Here is a 14,661-nt window from a genome sequence, read left to right as displayed (position 1 = left end):
TCATTCTTTAAATGTAGACTCTATTTTCCCAAACTGTTGTTCTCTAGACATGTTTGGCTTCAACTTCCATAATCTCCAAGCCAACATGGGAATTGTACCTCAACACGTCTAAAAGTCACCAGGTTGGAAGAAGGCCAACATAGATTATTTGGATGGCACTGGAGTACAGAAAAACACAGAATATAGAACCAGTGCAAAACTAAGTATTATTTTAGCATTTTAAAAAATAAAATAAAGAACACTTCAAGGCCATATAATCTAGAGAGCATATGTGCTCAGAAGCATGTAAAGAATGCTCACTGAAATCTCAAGCAGAGAACTGAACTGAGTTCTGCTTGGATGTGTGCATGTTTGGGATTAGTACTTAGTGCCCAGTGGAGCAGCTTAGCCTATCCAAAGGCTAGCAAAACCAAAGTATATTTTGCAAAACAGTTGTTAAAAATTCAGACTGTTTGCATAATTTAATCAAACTGCAATAGCCAACTTGTCTTGGAGCAGAATTTTAATATTTTATCACAAGTTGGCATCAACACTCTAAGAGTAGGGAGAATAAAAATGGAAAGAAGGAGGCGTTGTTATTTTGAATTCAGTTAACACAAGGCTTAATGATATGATATTGTGCTTATGCCATAATATATAATAGAACTAATTAGTTCTGGCCTTTATAGACAAAGCATAGTTTAATACTTCTACCCTCATGTTCAAATCAAAATAAATGAATGAATAAATATATTCGTTTATTCCCTGTTGTAGTGGCTCATACATAAGCCACAACATGGGGTCCGCGGTATAATAGAGCTGAGACTTTCAGGGTTGAGGTGCTAGGATGCATTGATTTTCAGGAACTATCTTTCATCACCCCAAGACTTCCCTTTTTCCTCTGAAATTAGTTGGAAACTTCAGATGATTTTCTTGCTTTTGAAAACAGCAATTAAAGCTAAGTTTACTTTGCAAACCATCTATTCCTGCTGCAGTAGGAAACTGCTATATCTGTCGTCTTGATATTTATTAGAGCGGGCAACACAATGTGTTCTTGCCCAGTTTTGCACCCCTCTTACTGCAGACACAAAAACTGCCCCAAATCCCAAAACAAAACAATTTCTTTTTATGAACAGACAAGAAAGGAGCGTGTGTCTGGATTTCAGGCACAGTTGTACACTCAGAAGCCTCCAGAATGTGCAGCTGTGTTTGAAAACAGCGTATTCCCCCAACATAACATGTTCCAAAAATGGAAATGTATTTCTTTTGTTGCTACACTGCAAATATGTAGTAGCGAATTCAGTGGCTCATTAGAGGTGAATGTTTAATCTGGTACATGGACTAATGTTACCCACCCCTCCCTAGTACAACTCAAGATAGCTGTGGACTCTCCATGGCAGCATGGCTATGGAGACTCATTATAATGAGTGCCTGTGCATTAAAATTTGCCATTTCACCACTGGTTTGCAACCACTGCATATGAAGCACCTTCCATGAGGATAGCAAATGCATTTGGAAAGGCACATGCAGTAACAGGATTTTAGAACATGTAAGTGAGATGAAGAAAATATTCGCATTTCAGGACTTACTATATGCAAAATTCACATGCGGTTGTTTTGCACAGAAAACAACATTTTCTCTGCACTAAACAGCGTGTTCTGTGCAGAAAATAATATGTCCAAGCAGAAATGCTATTTTCGGCAGAGAGCAAGCTGTTTCCTGTGCATGAAAAGGTTGTTTTTTGTGCAAATTTTGCATAGAATGTCCCAAATTGTGAAAATGCTGTGGTTTTCAAATTCTTTCTCACAGCTGGAAAAAAAATTGGTAAAATTACTCATTGCATAATTTAAGAAGAGATTTAGTGAAAATGACATCCCTGTACACCTTTCCTAAACTCTGAGTCTGTTTAAATTATTCCATGGATCCACATACCCAAACATCCCTTGGTATATGGATCCCAATGCTAAAATATAATGCAGTTTCAAGTCTTTAGGTAACACTAAGCACATCTTGGAGGCAAAGGATTATCTGTCTGCTTTTCAATATTTCATTTTGAACTGTCTTGTAATATACCAATGGGATTCCACTGAGCTACTGTTCTGCATATAAAAACTAGACACTATAGGCATACACAAGCTATAGTGGAAAGTAATTCATAGCCACACACAAGTTTCATCGTGAGGAATAGTGTAAGTGTACACATAACAAGTAAGTGTGCACATATCAAGCTTTCTCAAGGATTCTACTTTGAGGGGGGAGTTTACAGATGTTTACAGGCATCTATAGTAAACATACCTCTGAGTTGCAAATTGCCAGACTGTGATCCATAGCGAAGCAGCTAGCAAGTCATGAAAGAAATTAAACCTTTTGGGTGGCAAAAGTCTCCATCTTCAGTGGAATGTAGTTGCTGAACCACGTAGTTCAAAAATGAACCATATGGTTTATTTCTCTGGTCTTATCACTTACTTTCGCATAGGATGGAGCTGCTCAGTCCCTTCATTGGCTGCATTTTTTTGGTTAATAATTCAAAGACACTACAGAATTAATTGGTTTATGACAAGGAGGGACAACTGTGTGGGAGTCAGAGGACAATTTCACCCCCAAGCCTCACCCATGAAGTTCGCATTTACACACACCAAGTTCAAACACCTCTGTTTTCCTTCTGCAAAGCTTCTCAATGAATTTCCTCTGTATGCCTTCCCAAAATGGTGACGGAAGTGAAGACGTGTCTCTTCCTACTGTCATTTCGACAGAAATATTTGGGGACAGTGCAAAACCCTGAAATGCTGGTGAGGTTGGGATGCAATATTTTCACCTGTTTCCACACAGTGGGCTTTTACGTGTGATTTTAGGGAAAACATTAGCTAAAAATAATGCTGAGTTTTTGAAAGAACTGGTGGAACTGTGGGATGGTTAGAGGCTTTAGAAAGGCCCAAAGTGGAATTAAGGAGTTGCATGCAGACTGAAGACCATACTTTGTCCATTCCTGCTCTAAGAAAAGAATACTTTACAGTATGGCTCAATATATTATGAGCGAGTAGAAAATGCAGCCTTATTGCCAAAAAGAGTGGCTGTCTCCCACTTGTGGGGCTCTTGAAACGGAGGTTGGAAAACTATCCATCTAGTTCTGGACTTTCTACATCATTTTTTCCCTACACAAGACAGTCTCACCCCTGCAGATTGCATTACTATGGCTGCAAGTAGTCCTTTGCATAATCTCAAGCGGTCCTCTGTCTAATTTCCAAATCCTTCTATTCTGAAATTACAGTGGTTACAAAAACCTTACAGTGGCCTAAAGTTGTCCCTTTAGGCTGCTGTAAGACTGATCTGTTCCTTCACTGAAAGATTGGTAAGTGGGGATGAAGAAGGGGAAAGAGCAAAAAAAGAATATGTTGGCAGACAGAGTGGAAAAGGGAGTAGTAAAGAGAGAGAGAAAAGGAAAGAGGACTTGATTGCTTTTGGCTCTTGCCCTGTCCACTATTGGCTTCAGCCAATACAACTGGAATGTGGAGCCTGACGGATTACTCCTAAGAGACATCGATAAAGAGGGGGCAGCTTATCCGGTTTCACAGGCCTCATTTCAACAATCTCTAAGAAGGGGGCGCAAAAAGAGGTGAAGGTTTGGCAAATGCTGCTTTAAAGAGGTCAAGATGCAACATAATCCCCTTTTCTCTTTTGACAAGTAATCTGCCAAAAGGAGGGGAGATGTTGCAAAGGTGGCCAATTCAGTCAGGGATCACTGCTTATTTTCATATCCACATCACCACCGCTATGACACACCAGGATGAGTCCTTTAGTCAAGAAAAATGAATCTTGGAAAAATCCAATATTATTAGAGGGTCTGTCTCTGACGGAGGCTTTAAACCATCCTTGCTGTTTAGGGAAATGGCTCACACCGCCCATCACAATCTTGCTGGTTTGTGTGAATTTACAGCCATTAGATCAGGAGGAAAGAGAAAGGAAAGGGAGGAAAACATCTGGAGGAGGAGAGACAATTTATTAATATTAATTCAACATGCTGGCAGGGACATTGTACTCTGCACTAGAACAATTTAAATTTTGCACCCAAATGTTATGACAAATAAAACTGAGTTGTACACCCCATAAACATGATGCAAATTGGGCAGATTAGCATGAATTTAGCTACTTTGCCTAACAAGTTTTACATTTCCAATTCATGAGGAAGGGCAAAGAACGAGGAGGTTCAGGCTCCTGATGACAGGATTGAGAAAAATTTCAACAGGATCAAAAATAAGGAGGAGGAGGAGGAGAAAGAGGAGGAGGAGGTGGCAGCAGCAGCATCAGCAATTGCGCACAGCGCCATGAAAGCAAACATTGTATGCATACAAATTCTGAGGATGTAAATCTTCACTTACTTCATTCTAACATTCAAGAGCAAGCAAGTTCAAAAATTTTCTCCTAAACTGGCAATTTTTTTGAGTTTTTTCACAGTTATAAAACACGGTGGGACATTTTTGGAGAAATTTTTTTTATTTTGCAGAACATATCTTTCCACAAAACCAAGAAATTTTGTTTAGGAAGCAAATGCATCAAGGGAGTATTAATTATTTATTAAAATATTTATACCCCGCCCTATACCAAAGCTCTCAGAGTGCCTTACAAAAAATGCGAACCCAGCAACTATATTTTTTAGGTATGAACAATTTTTAAGGTCTCACTCTGTGCAATGCTACAAGATCTGTAGACTGAAGAAAAAATGAATGGCAGAATTCTGCTATAAAACATCCTAGGTCATGTTCAAGAAACTACTTCAACAGCATATAGTACTGCTGTGGAGAACAGACTAGAGACAGCCCTCTTCCTCAGCATATATTGTTGTTACAAAATTCAACCCAATACTTCCATGTTTCTCCTGAAGATTTCTCCACACATAGGGACACTCCAATCCATTTCTCACCACCGAGTCTGGCCTGAGACTGCAGGAAGAAATACATGGTGGCTCCACTCTGCACACTCAGAAGAATGGGTAGTTGAATCTGGTTTCAACATAGGCCATTGTATCGTGTCCATCACCATGACTGAGGACACAAGGCTAGTTTAAAGGGTGAGAAATACATACAACTTTCTCCCCTTTCCAAAGGACATATACAGGCAGGTAGTTGTGGAAAATGGCTTGGAGGTGGCATCACTGCTGTCCCTATCATCCATTACCTGAAGATGTTGCCTCACTGCCTGATAGTAGATGTGACTAGATGGTCTCTGATTTTAGCCCTAAGACCCTGTAAAGAGAGACTTTTTGTCTCTAATATTATCCCCAATATGATTCACACTAAGTCATTTTCATGTGCATTTCAGTTTCCTTTTCTGCTGTTTGAAGGTTTTAAGAGAGTAACAGCAACAAACTATGATCACTGAATGTGCTTTAAAAAACAACAACCTAATGATATCTACTGAAATTTCCATAGCCTTCTCAACCTTAATTCTAAACCTAAAGAAGCAGGCATTGCTAGACAGGTGCTCTAGGCTGAACTCTGGTGAATTTGCACTAGGAGAGATGTCCCTATTTTAGTGTACAGATACCAAACACTTCCTTTAGAGCATGTACCATCTGAATGTAATTACACAGTGCAAGAGAGTTCTTTGTGGATCTGAGAGAACATAGTAGAACAGTGATTCCCAAACACTGGCCTTCCAGGTATTTAGGGCTTCAGCTCCCAGAATCCCAGACCTCTTGGCCAAGATGGCTGAGGCTTCTGAGAGCTGACATCCAAAACGCCTGGAGAACCAGAGTTTGGGAATCACTGTAATAGAACATGTTGTGCCTTAATGGAGGCAGCAAACAAGCTTCATATTACCCCTCCTCCTACTGGTATGTCTCTTCTCATCCAAGGCACCTTGGGACATTCCCATCACATTTGGAGAACAGTTCCCACATCTATATGGAAAACCCCATGAAAGATATGGCTTATGTTCCCCATGTAGGGATGAAAATAATATTAACAAATTCCCCCCATCCTTAACAAGAAAGGGTGTATCAACTCACTGCAAGAGTATTTGCATGTGTGCATGCATATACCATTCATTTGGGCAGTTGTTTATTATATTGCATTTTACATACATTATCTTTTGCACAAATGTATTTGTTTCTCAAAGAAGTATCAAACTGTGAAAAATAGCAAGAAAGCTTTTGAATTTTTTTGTTCTTTTGTGCAAGAAGAAAATAAAGCAAGATTTATATCCTTATTCCAGTTTATGTTTCCCCTGCATCAAGCATTATGAGACCCCACAAGAAATGAATACAAATATCTCCTGTTTCCTTGTCTTCCCTCCCCTAAACTCCAAGCAATCCCCTCTCCATCAACTTACAATAGACAGTGAGAAGCACGCTGGCGTTCGACATTCCCACCACGTTCTCAGCAATACATGTGAGCAGGAACCCATTGTCCTCACTTGTGACATTCACCAACGTCAAATTGATGGAATGAACATTAGTCCAGTTGGCGTTTGTCTGAAAAATAATTGCAAAGAGAATTTTTCAAAAAGATTGATTCTCAATAAAAACAAATACAGAGAAGTAGAGACGCAGACATACAAATACACTTACAAAAATAACAAATGTTAAACATTATACAATATATATACAATTGTAGATATAGGTTGGGAAAATGTGTGTGTATTTTATATATATCTATATCTCTATTTATATATCTATCTATCTATCTATCTATCTATCTATCTATCTATCTATCTCATATACCCTTTATTCCAACCTATATTTACAATTGTTTCTGAAGATATTTTATTGTTATCTAGCATTTATATATATATATATATATATCATATCTTTATTACTTTTTTCTTTTTTTCTTTCTTTGTGTGGTTAATTTATTTCTTTATTCCCATGCCATATTAACCTTTGGATTTTCTAACACCCCATTTTCTTACTTCTTCATTTTTTTTCTTATTTTATTTTATTATGTTTTCATATATATATCATCACTATTTAATTCACAAAGGCAGGTTACAGATGGCCCTCTAGGGGCCGTTTTCCCGCTGCCGCCATTTGCTGCGGAGGGAAGCCCCAGCAGCCAGACTGCGAGGCTTCCCTCCACAGCGAAAAAGGAGCGTCGAAATGGTGCTCCTTTTCAAAAGGCGGAAGTCGCACCGCGAGGGGCGGAGCGTGCCCTTGCAGCGTCACTTCCGCCGCAACACGTCTGGACGCACAGCGTCCAAGACATCAAAATGGTGGCGCCCATGTGGATGGGCGCCACCATTTACGATGCACTCCACGCGTGTTGGGGCATGGGTGGGTTAGGAAGGGGCAACTCTTCCTAACCCTAGGACGCCCTTTCGTAACCCTAGCACGCACGAAGTGCGTCAGAAGTGGCGGTGTGTAACCCGCCTAACTCTTCTTTCGTTGCCTGTTTTTTCCAATATTTAATTACTAAGTCCCAATCTTCTTCTTCCTTAGATTTATTTTTTTCTTTTAATTTCCTTGACAGTCAAGAAATATATATATATAATGTTTAAAGAATATGGTGAAGAATTGCTATTGGACTCTGATCCATCTGAGATACGTTGGTCAAAATACCTTATGGCTTCAGTTGGAAACAAAGCATCTGATCTGATTCTGCTTATTGATAGGATCATTTTCCTCCCAAACCCTTTAAGACCTCAAGCGGAGAAATAGCATCTGGATATATCTTCCTACCTGATGAGTGTTGATAGAGCGCAGATTGACCACCATCCAGTCAACATCAGGCAAAGGTGATCCCGAACCATTGCAGGTGATAACAGCATTTTCACCTTCACACACGGTTAGATTGACATGGCTGACACTTATTTCAGGAAGATCTGTAGAAACCAAACCAACGAATAAGCATCTATGTCAAGGGAACAGTCAATATAGACAGTGAGGCTCACACTTTGTTCTCAGTCTGACTTGTTCAGAATGGCTTTGAGTACTGAACAACTTCACGGGGAACACAAATATTTTGTGTTTCTTGTTCTGTTTCAACTACATAAAGTCTAGGAAATATCTCAGCATCATCCTAACCTGTAGGTACTTCAAAATCTGAGTAGGCTTTTTCCCATTTAAAAAAGATTTGAGGTTTGCATTATAACATACTATTTGCTGCCTTTAATCCTGTCTGTTATGTATTGGTCAATATTGCATGTTAGCGGGTTTCAGGAGTTCTTGGTAAAAGATATGTTCCCAAGGTGGTAGCTCCAGAAGAGCAAAATGAAGGCATTGCCCCTCAATGAATATTTGTCTCCTGAAATGACATTTTATTCAGTCCTGCAATAATAATACTGCAATAATTTAAAACTTCAGCTGAGTATTTAGAGTTTAGGAGGTTACAAAAAGGAGCAAGCGAAGTTATAAAGGCAATGTGAGCACAGCAAATACTAGTATTTCTCACTTTCTTCAATGCAACACATTTGGGGACTGAAGGAAAATTAAATCCAAGGGGGCAGATTTCATACTGGAGGGGCAATGTCCTCATTTTGTCTTCCATAGCTTCACCATCTCTATGCATCCAGAGATCACTCGACTATATTGTTTATAAATGTATAAATGAAACATAGGTAGAAGAAGGGATTAATGTATACAAGGATGATGGAGAACTGACGAAACAAGATATGGGAAAGCACACAATTTATGAGTTTGTCTCGAACACATGGAGCTGATGACTCATCTAGACAAGCATCAGATTGACAGAATAATTGTACAAAACATATAAAAACTGGGATTTTTAAGGCAGACATGCCAAGACACAACTACATCTAGACACATCTTTCAAATATAATATTGTATCCATCTTTTCATCAAACAATGATGTAGTACAAACACACTTTGCACAGTTGATGTGTTCAGATGCTTTGATAACAGCAAGGATGACATAATCTATGCAGCTGCAATCATCACAATAACAGACAAGGGAATGGATTTTCTGAGCACCACTACAATGTTGTTGGTTATCTATATTGTGATGCAAAGGATTCTATGGTAGCTTGGTCTCGGATAGAGATTTAGGACCCATCAGCTTCACAAATCTCTATCAAGATTGCCCTTGACAGAGAGAACTGGTTTGTTGGCGGAGATTTTAAAAAGCCAGATCTCCTTGAACTCTCTCTGGAAATGTGGCTATGGAGACCATCTTGATGAATAATTCCACTTCAAAATGTATCACTCCTATCCTCAAAATTAGGAGCATGAGATGTACCCCCAAACAAATATGAACAGAAAACCCTCTGCCTAAAATTGACAAGCTGATTCCTGTTGCCACCAGCGATGGGATCTCCTTCTCTTTGCCTAGGCAAAGGTTTACGTCAACACACTCTTATATGAGATCGTTCAGCTTGCTAGCTGAACACATCTTATTGTTGTATTTTTATTGCAGTTACATTGCATTTGTTTGTTTGTATTAAAAAAAACCCTCCACATACATCGCTCTGAGACCCTCTCTGGACAACAGAGAAGTTTTGATTTTAAATTAAAGAAATAGAAATCCAAGCGTTGTAGTACACCCTGTTTATGACTCTAGCGTTTTAATTCCCACCATCCCAGGTTTCCTTTTTCTGTGTTGCCCTCCCATTGGTTAGTCGGCATTTGATGCACATGTTTTGTCTGCATGAGACACTTTTGGGTCTACCACTCCGTTAGGATATTTCCCTTCTTTGTAATACCTCTGCAAAAAAAATTCTCCCCTTTTGTGTATAGGTGCTGCATTTTTGGCTACATAAGCAATTGCATTCCACAGTCTGTATATCAGAGATAGAAGGAATGTCAGACTAGGGAAGAAACATCAGTCTGTTGGATCGCAAATACCCAGGTGGTCTCAGTTGGGGAATGCTCTGAATCATTGCTGTGTTCGGCCATGAGAACAAGCAGGAAGAGCTCCATTTGGGGAGGAAAAGATCTCAGCAGGGGGAATGTCTCTTTCCAGTTGCGATGAGGAGCCTTTGTGGGGGCAGACGGGTCAGGGAAACTGTTCACCCGATAAATCCAGGAAATTAATGCACATAAATCCGCCCGAGTTAATGGCAGGCGAGGTCTTCCCATCCTACTCCTTTGCTTGCTAAAGGTTTCCTAATCCCTGAAGTTTACTCCTCTAATTTGTTGAGGAATTTCCAGTTGTCTCCCAAATCCCTTCAGTTAACCAACACACAGCTATCACAGCTCCCTTCCAGTGTTTAATAAAAGGGACCTGAGGTGGGAAATGTGTGTGTGTGTCTGTGTCTGTGTATAGGGTTGACTTTTACTGGGGGGCATGTGTTTTAAACTGGATAATTTTATGAGGTCATGTTTACAGGATGAGAGAGAAAATGGGAGGAAATTAATGTCTTTTCGTACTCTTCTCTCCCCATACATTGTCATTGTTATGGAAATGCACTCCTTTTTTATGATTTCAGGGATGCTTAGTCAAGAGGTAGTCAGTGGGAGTCTTTAAAAGCTTCAGCCTCTGATGTGAAGGATGAGGGAAGCAACCTTAGACAGCAAGAGAGATGGACATAAAACTTCAACTGTTGAAGCAATGGACTGATGAAAACCTTTGCAGTTCGGGATACATTTCTGCACAAAATTCACGTGCAATTGTTTTGTACAGGCAATAGCATTCTTTGCAAAGGATGCAGCATTTTCTGCACTGAAAATAATATTTCTATGCAGAAAGACCATGTCCTAAGGGAGGGGAAAAGGGCCTTCCAATATAGATAGTTCCAATGGAGATAGTTCTTCTGTGTAAAATAAGCACATGGTTGATGTGAATACAAAATTGCATTTTTTACACAGGAAACAGGGTTTTTTCTGCATAAAGTGCTGCCTCTTGCACAGAAATATGTTCTTTTCCAAACAGCCATGCACAAGTTTTGTGCAGAATACATTGTGGATTGAAAATAGACTTCTCCAGTGACATCAAATTTGATTTCACTGAGTTTCTCTAAATCCTACCCTCGTTCTCTTTTCCTCCTTGTTTTGTATCTGGTTGTGAGACTTTGAGTTTTATTCCTTTCTCAGCATCCAGAAAAGCTTTCTCAGCATCAAGAAAAATCGTGTCCATTTGGTTTTCATTATGTTTCTCACGATATCCCAAAAAATACCTAAAACGTCTCTGACGTTATTTCTTAGATATCGTCTAAGAAAACCTGCTTGATCTTCATGGATTATATCCTGTAAAACCTCTTTTAACCTCTCTGCCAAAATAGCAGAGAAGATTTTATAGCCCTTGTTTAATAAAGAAATTGGGCTGTAATTCTTGGAATCCTTTAAGTGTCAACCTTCTTTCAGACTGAAGGTTATATTGGTATTCTTCCATGAGTCTAGTAGATTTTTAAACATGCACAACCAGATGTAAAGACATAATAAACACATACCCCTCATATCAGCAGAAAGCATTTACATATCACCTGTGAATATTTTCATGCCTTTAGTAACCTTATCACTGCAAACAGTCAACTAGGAAACAATGAGACTGCCCTGAAAAAAGAACTCCAAATCCCATAGGTCCCAATCAGAATGGCTGGTTATGAGAGCTTATGGGAAATGTAGTCCAACATATCAAACTACAGAACAAGAGATTCCACTTAACATTAGGAAGAATTTCCTAATGCTACGCATGTTTCGACTAACATAGGCTGCTTTGAAGTGTGGTAGAGTCTCTTTCTTTGAAGGTGTTTAACATAGGCTGGATGGCCATCTGTCAGGATTATGTGTTCCTACACAGCAGCAGGCTGGGCTGGATGTCCCTTGTGGTCACTTCCAATTCTATGATTATATGTGCAGGTTGTCCATACTAAATTCCACTCACCAGCTCTTAAGCTCACATTTAGTTTCAAGATGTGTGCATTCTTCCTATATACTTTCAGGTTCTTCAACTACATCAGGGATGGATAAATGCAGCCTTTCAGATGGTGTGGGACTGTAACGCTTTGTATTTCATGCCATTGGCTATGCTGGCTAGGGCTAAGGAGAGTTCCAGATCAATAACATCTGCAGGGCTGCATTTTGCCTTTCTGTGACATGCATGCTTGAAAACTGTCCTACCAAATGAACAGATATACAGAGGTTGAGGCTAACACAGGATCTACTGGGGGATCTCTAGTTTTCTGACTCCTAATATCTAAATAAAATCAAGTCATATTGAAAGGGGAGGCATTTTGCTAAGTGCCTATCTCTCAGCCTCAGTGATCTTCATTAATAAAATCTATATATAAATAGTTATTTTATTTATCCCTTATTTCTATATCATTGATCTTCTATTTATGCATCGTAAAAGATATAATTATTTTTCATTTATCTTTTATTTATATCTTAAAAGATCATTTTAGAGCCTTAATTTTTAGGGATGGTAGACAATTGCCTCTGTTCATTTTCTCTCTCGCTAAAAATGATGGGATTTACTTTTGAGTGCCAGATACAATGCGATAACTCAGAGGCAGTTGGGATTTACGTTCGAGAGCTACATACCATATAACTCAGGGGCAGAGGCAATTACCTACTAGGACCCATGGGGTATAGCAGATAATTGCCTTTGCCCCTTGGTTATCATATAGTGTCTAGCTCTCAAAAGTAATCCCAACATTTTTCTTTTAGCAAGAAACAAAATAGATCCTGCTAGAGGGGAGTCTGCCCACCCCAGCATAGAGTCTGTCCAGCCTGCTAGTAAAGCTATTGTATAGATAAAAAAATTAGAAAAGTTACTCTGGCCTTGTCCGCACTGGCCAAGGGGCAGCTCAGAGTATCCTGGTGCCACATCTGCCCTGACCTGCCCCCATTATCTCTGTTCCCATGCCATGGTGGATGTCCAGATAAATGGCCCACTGCCTGCCATAGCCACCTCTGATGCAGGTCAATCACTTCTGTGGTCAGAAAAAGATGCCAAGTGATGGTCAAATGCTGAATGTCTCATTCTGACCTTAGAACAAGTGACCCACAGCAGTGGCAGATTTGCCAGGTAGCCCAATGGGACACCCATGAAAACAGCAGACACAGTATGGAAACAGAGGGCTCTGGATCTTCCCGGATGATCCAGAGCAGTAGCTTAATCTTGTAATGCCCTAGTTCCGGTGAAGGACATACCAGATGTCACCTGGACTGTCCACACAAGAACTGGGGTATGGGTTGTGCATCATCTGAATAGGACATGCCGGAATGAGGGGGGAACAGATCTTTTGGCCTGTGCAGGCAAGCCCTTTGAAGAACTTCAGTTCCCTGGATCCCTCAGCCAATAAACTAATCCAAGAAAGTACAGATTATTAGGTTTGAGTATTTTTGCTCCCATCCTGCTCCTTTGTGGTTCCATGAGTTTGCTCTTCCACTCTTGCCACATTATAGTCTTTCACCCCTACCATTAGTTGAAAGAGGCTTTGCATTATCAGGAAGGTTGAGGTTGGGAAACATCTCTTTCCTGCGCTTTGCACATAACAAAAATCTCCCACTGTCATGCATTATTATTAAACAGAAAAACATGGAAGTTAGACACACATTAGGCACAACAAACTGAAACTGACCACAAAGTTTGGCCACTGGGCAGTCTAAAAGTATAAGAAGTAAATAAATAAAAGCTTAACTCTAAATCTGAACTAGTGGAATGGAGATTAAAGTTGAGTTATCAGGACCCTGTTTTTTTCAATGGGACTGGTTGGATTTGCCCCCAATGGTAGAAACCATGCCATTCTTCAAATATTGTTGAACTTCAACTCTGATTCTCCTTCATCATTGGCTATGATGGCTAGGGCTGCTGGGAGTATCAGTTCAAAAACATTGGCAAGCCCTGCCCCGGATTTAATTGTTTTGCAAACCTCAGGCTTTCCCAATGCTGCTACTCCACACTACAGCATTATAGCACTATATTCCACCTTAATTGCCATGACAACATCCCATGGAATCCTGGGATTTCCTATTTAGGGAGGGTTTTTCAAGAATTATCAGCCACAGAGCTCTGGCTGCTTCACCAAACTGCAAACCCCAGGATTCCAGAGGATCTTTCCATGACAGTTAAGTGGAATATAACACCATATTGGTGTAATGTCACTGGTTCTACATGGCTTGTGTTCCCATTCTGCTAACACAAACAAGGGCATACATGGCTGGAACATCAACAATAGAGAGGAAGAGAGCAATATAAAAACAGTTTTTCAGACACTGATAAACCAAAAAAATTATTCTTGGTTTCATGGCATGGGGCCAATTAAACAGGATTTTTGCTGTTGTTGTTATTGTGTCTTACCGCACTGGCTGATATTCATCTCCTGAATAGATATACGGTTGGTCTCCATGCTTGTGCAACGCAGGTCCTGGTACTGCAAATTTGCTTCACCTTTCTCCTGCCACAGCTGGATCCAACGGATATCGCAGCTGCAGTTGAAAATATTTCGTTCTAACCTCCTACACACAAAAACAAAGTATGAGACTGTGAGAAAGGAAAGGTGAAAAGAAGGTGAAGAACAGAAATGTTCCTTTTAGTTGCATGGAATAATTGTGGCCAAGGAAGGATTGCTGATGTTAGGCAGAGCACAGAAGGACGTGGTGACAGTGCATTTGAAAACCAATGATGAGATAAGACAGTCAGGAGGAAAATGAATTGGTGGGCACAGATTTATTTCATATGCTTTCATAAGACAAACTAGCTCTAAGTGTCCCCAGACATGTCCAATGGCTACTATGTTAGCTGAATCAGGACCTCCCTCCCAAAACAGGAGGTTCAGTGCAGGCATCAG

The 14,661-nt window shown here is 39.9% G+C and overlaps 1 protein-coding gene across 1 annotated transcript in view; it reads right to left on the bottom strand.

Moving 5' to 3' along the window:
• The window catches only part of NTRK3 (neurotrophic receptor tyrosine kinase 3), a 394,026-nt gene that overhangs the window by 219,510 nt on the left and 159,855 nt on the right, over positions 1–14,661 (bottom strand). The window contains 3 exon segments of the mRNA XM_042476552.1: positions 6,307–6,448; positions 7,652–7,794; positions 14,172–14,329. Of these exon segments, the coding sequence (XP_042332486.1) occupies positions 6,307–6,448; positions 7,652–7,794; positions 14,172–14,329 (443 nt within the window).

This window comes from Sceloporus undulatus, chromosome 6 (assembly GCF_019175285.1).
Source record: "Sceloporus undulatus isolate JIND9_A2432 ecotype Alabama chromosome 6, SceUnd_v1.1, whole genome shotgun sequence".
Taxonomy (NCBI): domain Eukaryota; kingdom Metazoa; phylum Chordata; class Lepidosauria; order Squamata; family Phrynosomatidae; genus Sceloporus; species Sceloporus undulatus.
The sequence above is the reverse complement of the archived record's forward strand: the minus strand, read 5'-3'. Positions and strand labels throughout refer to the sequence as shown.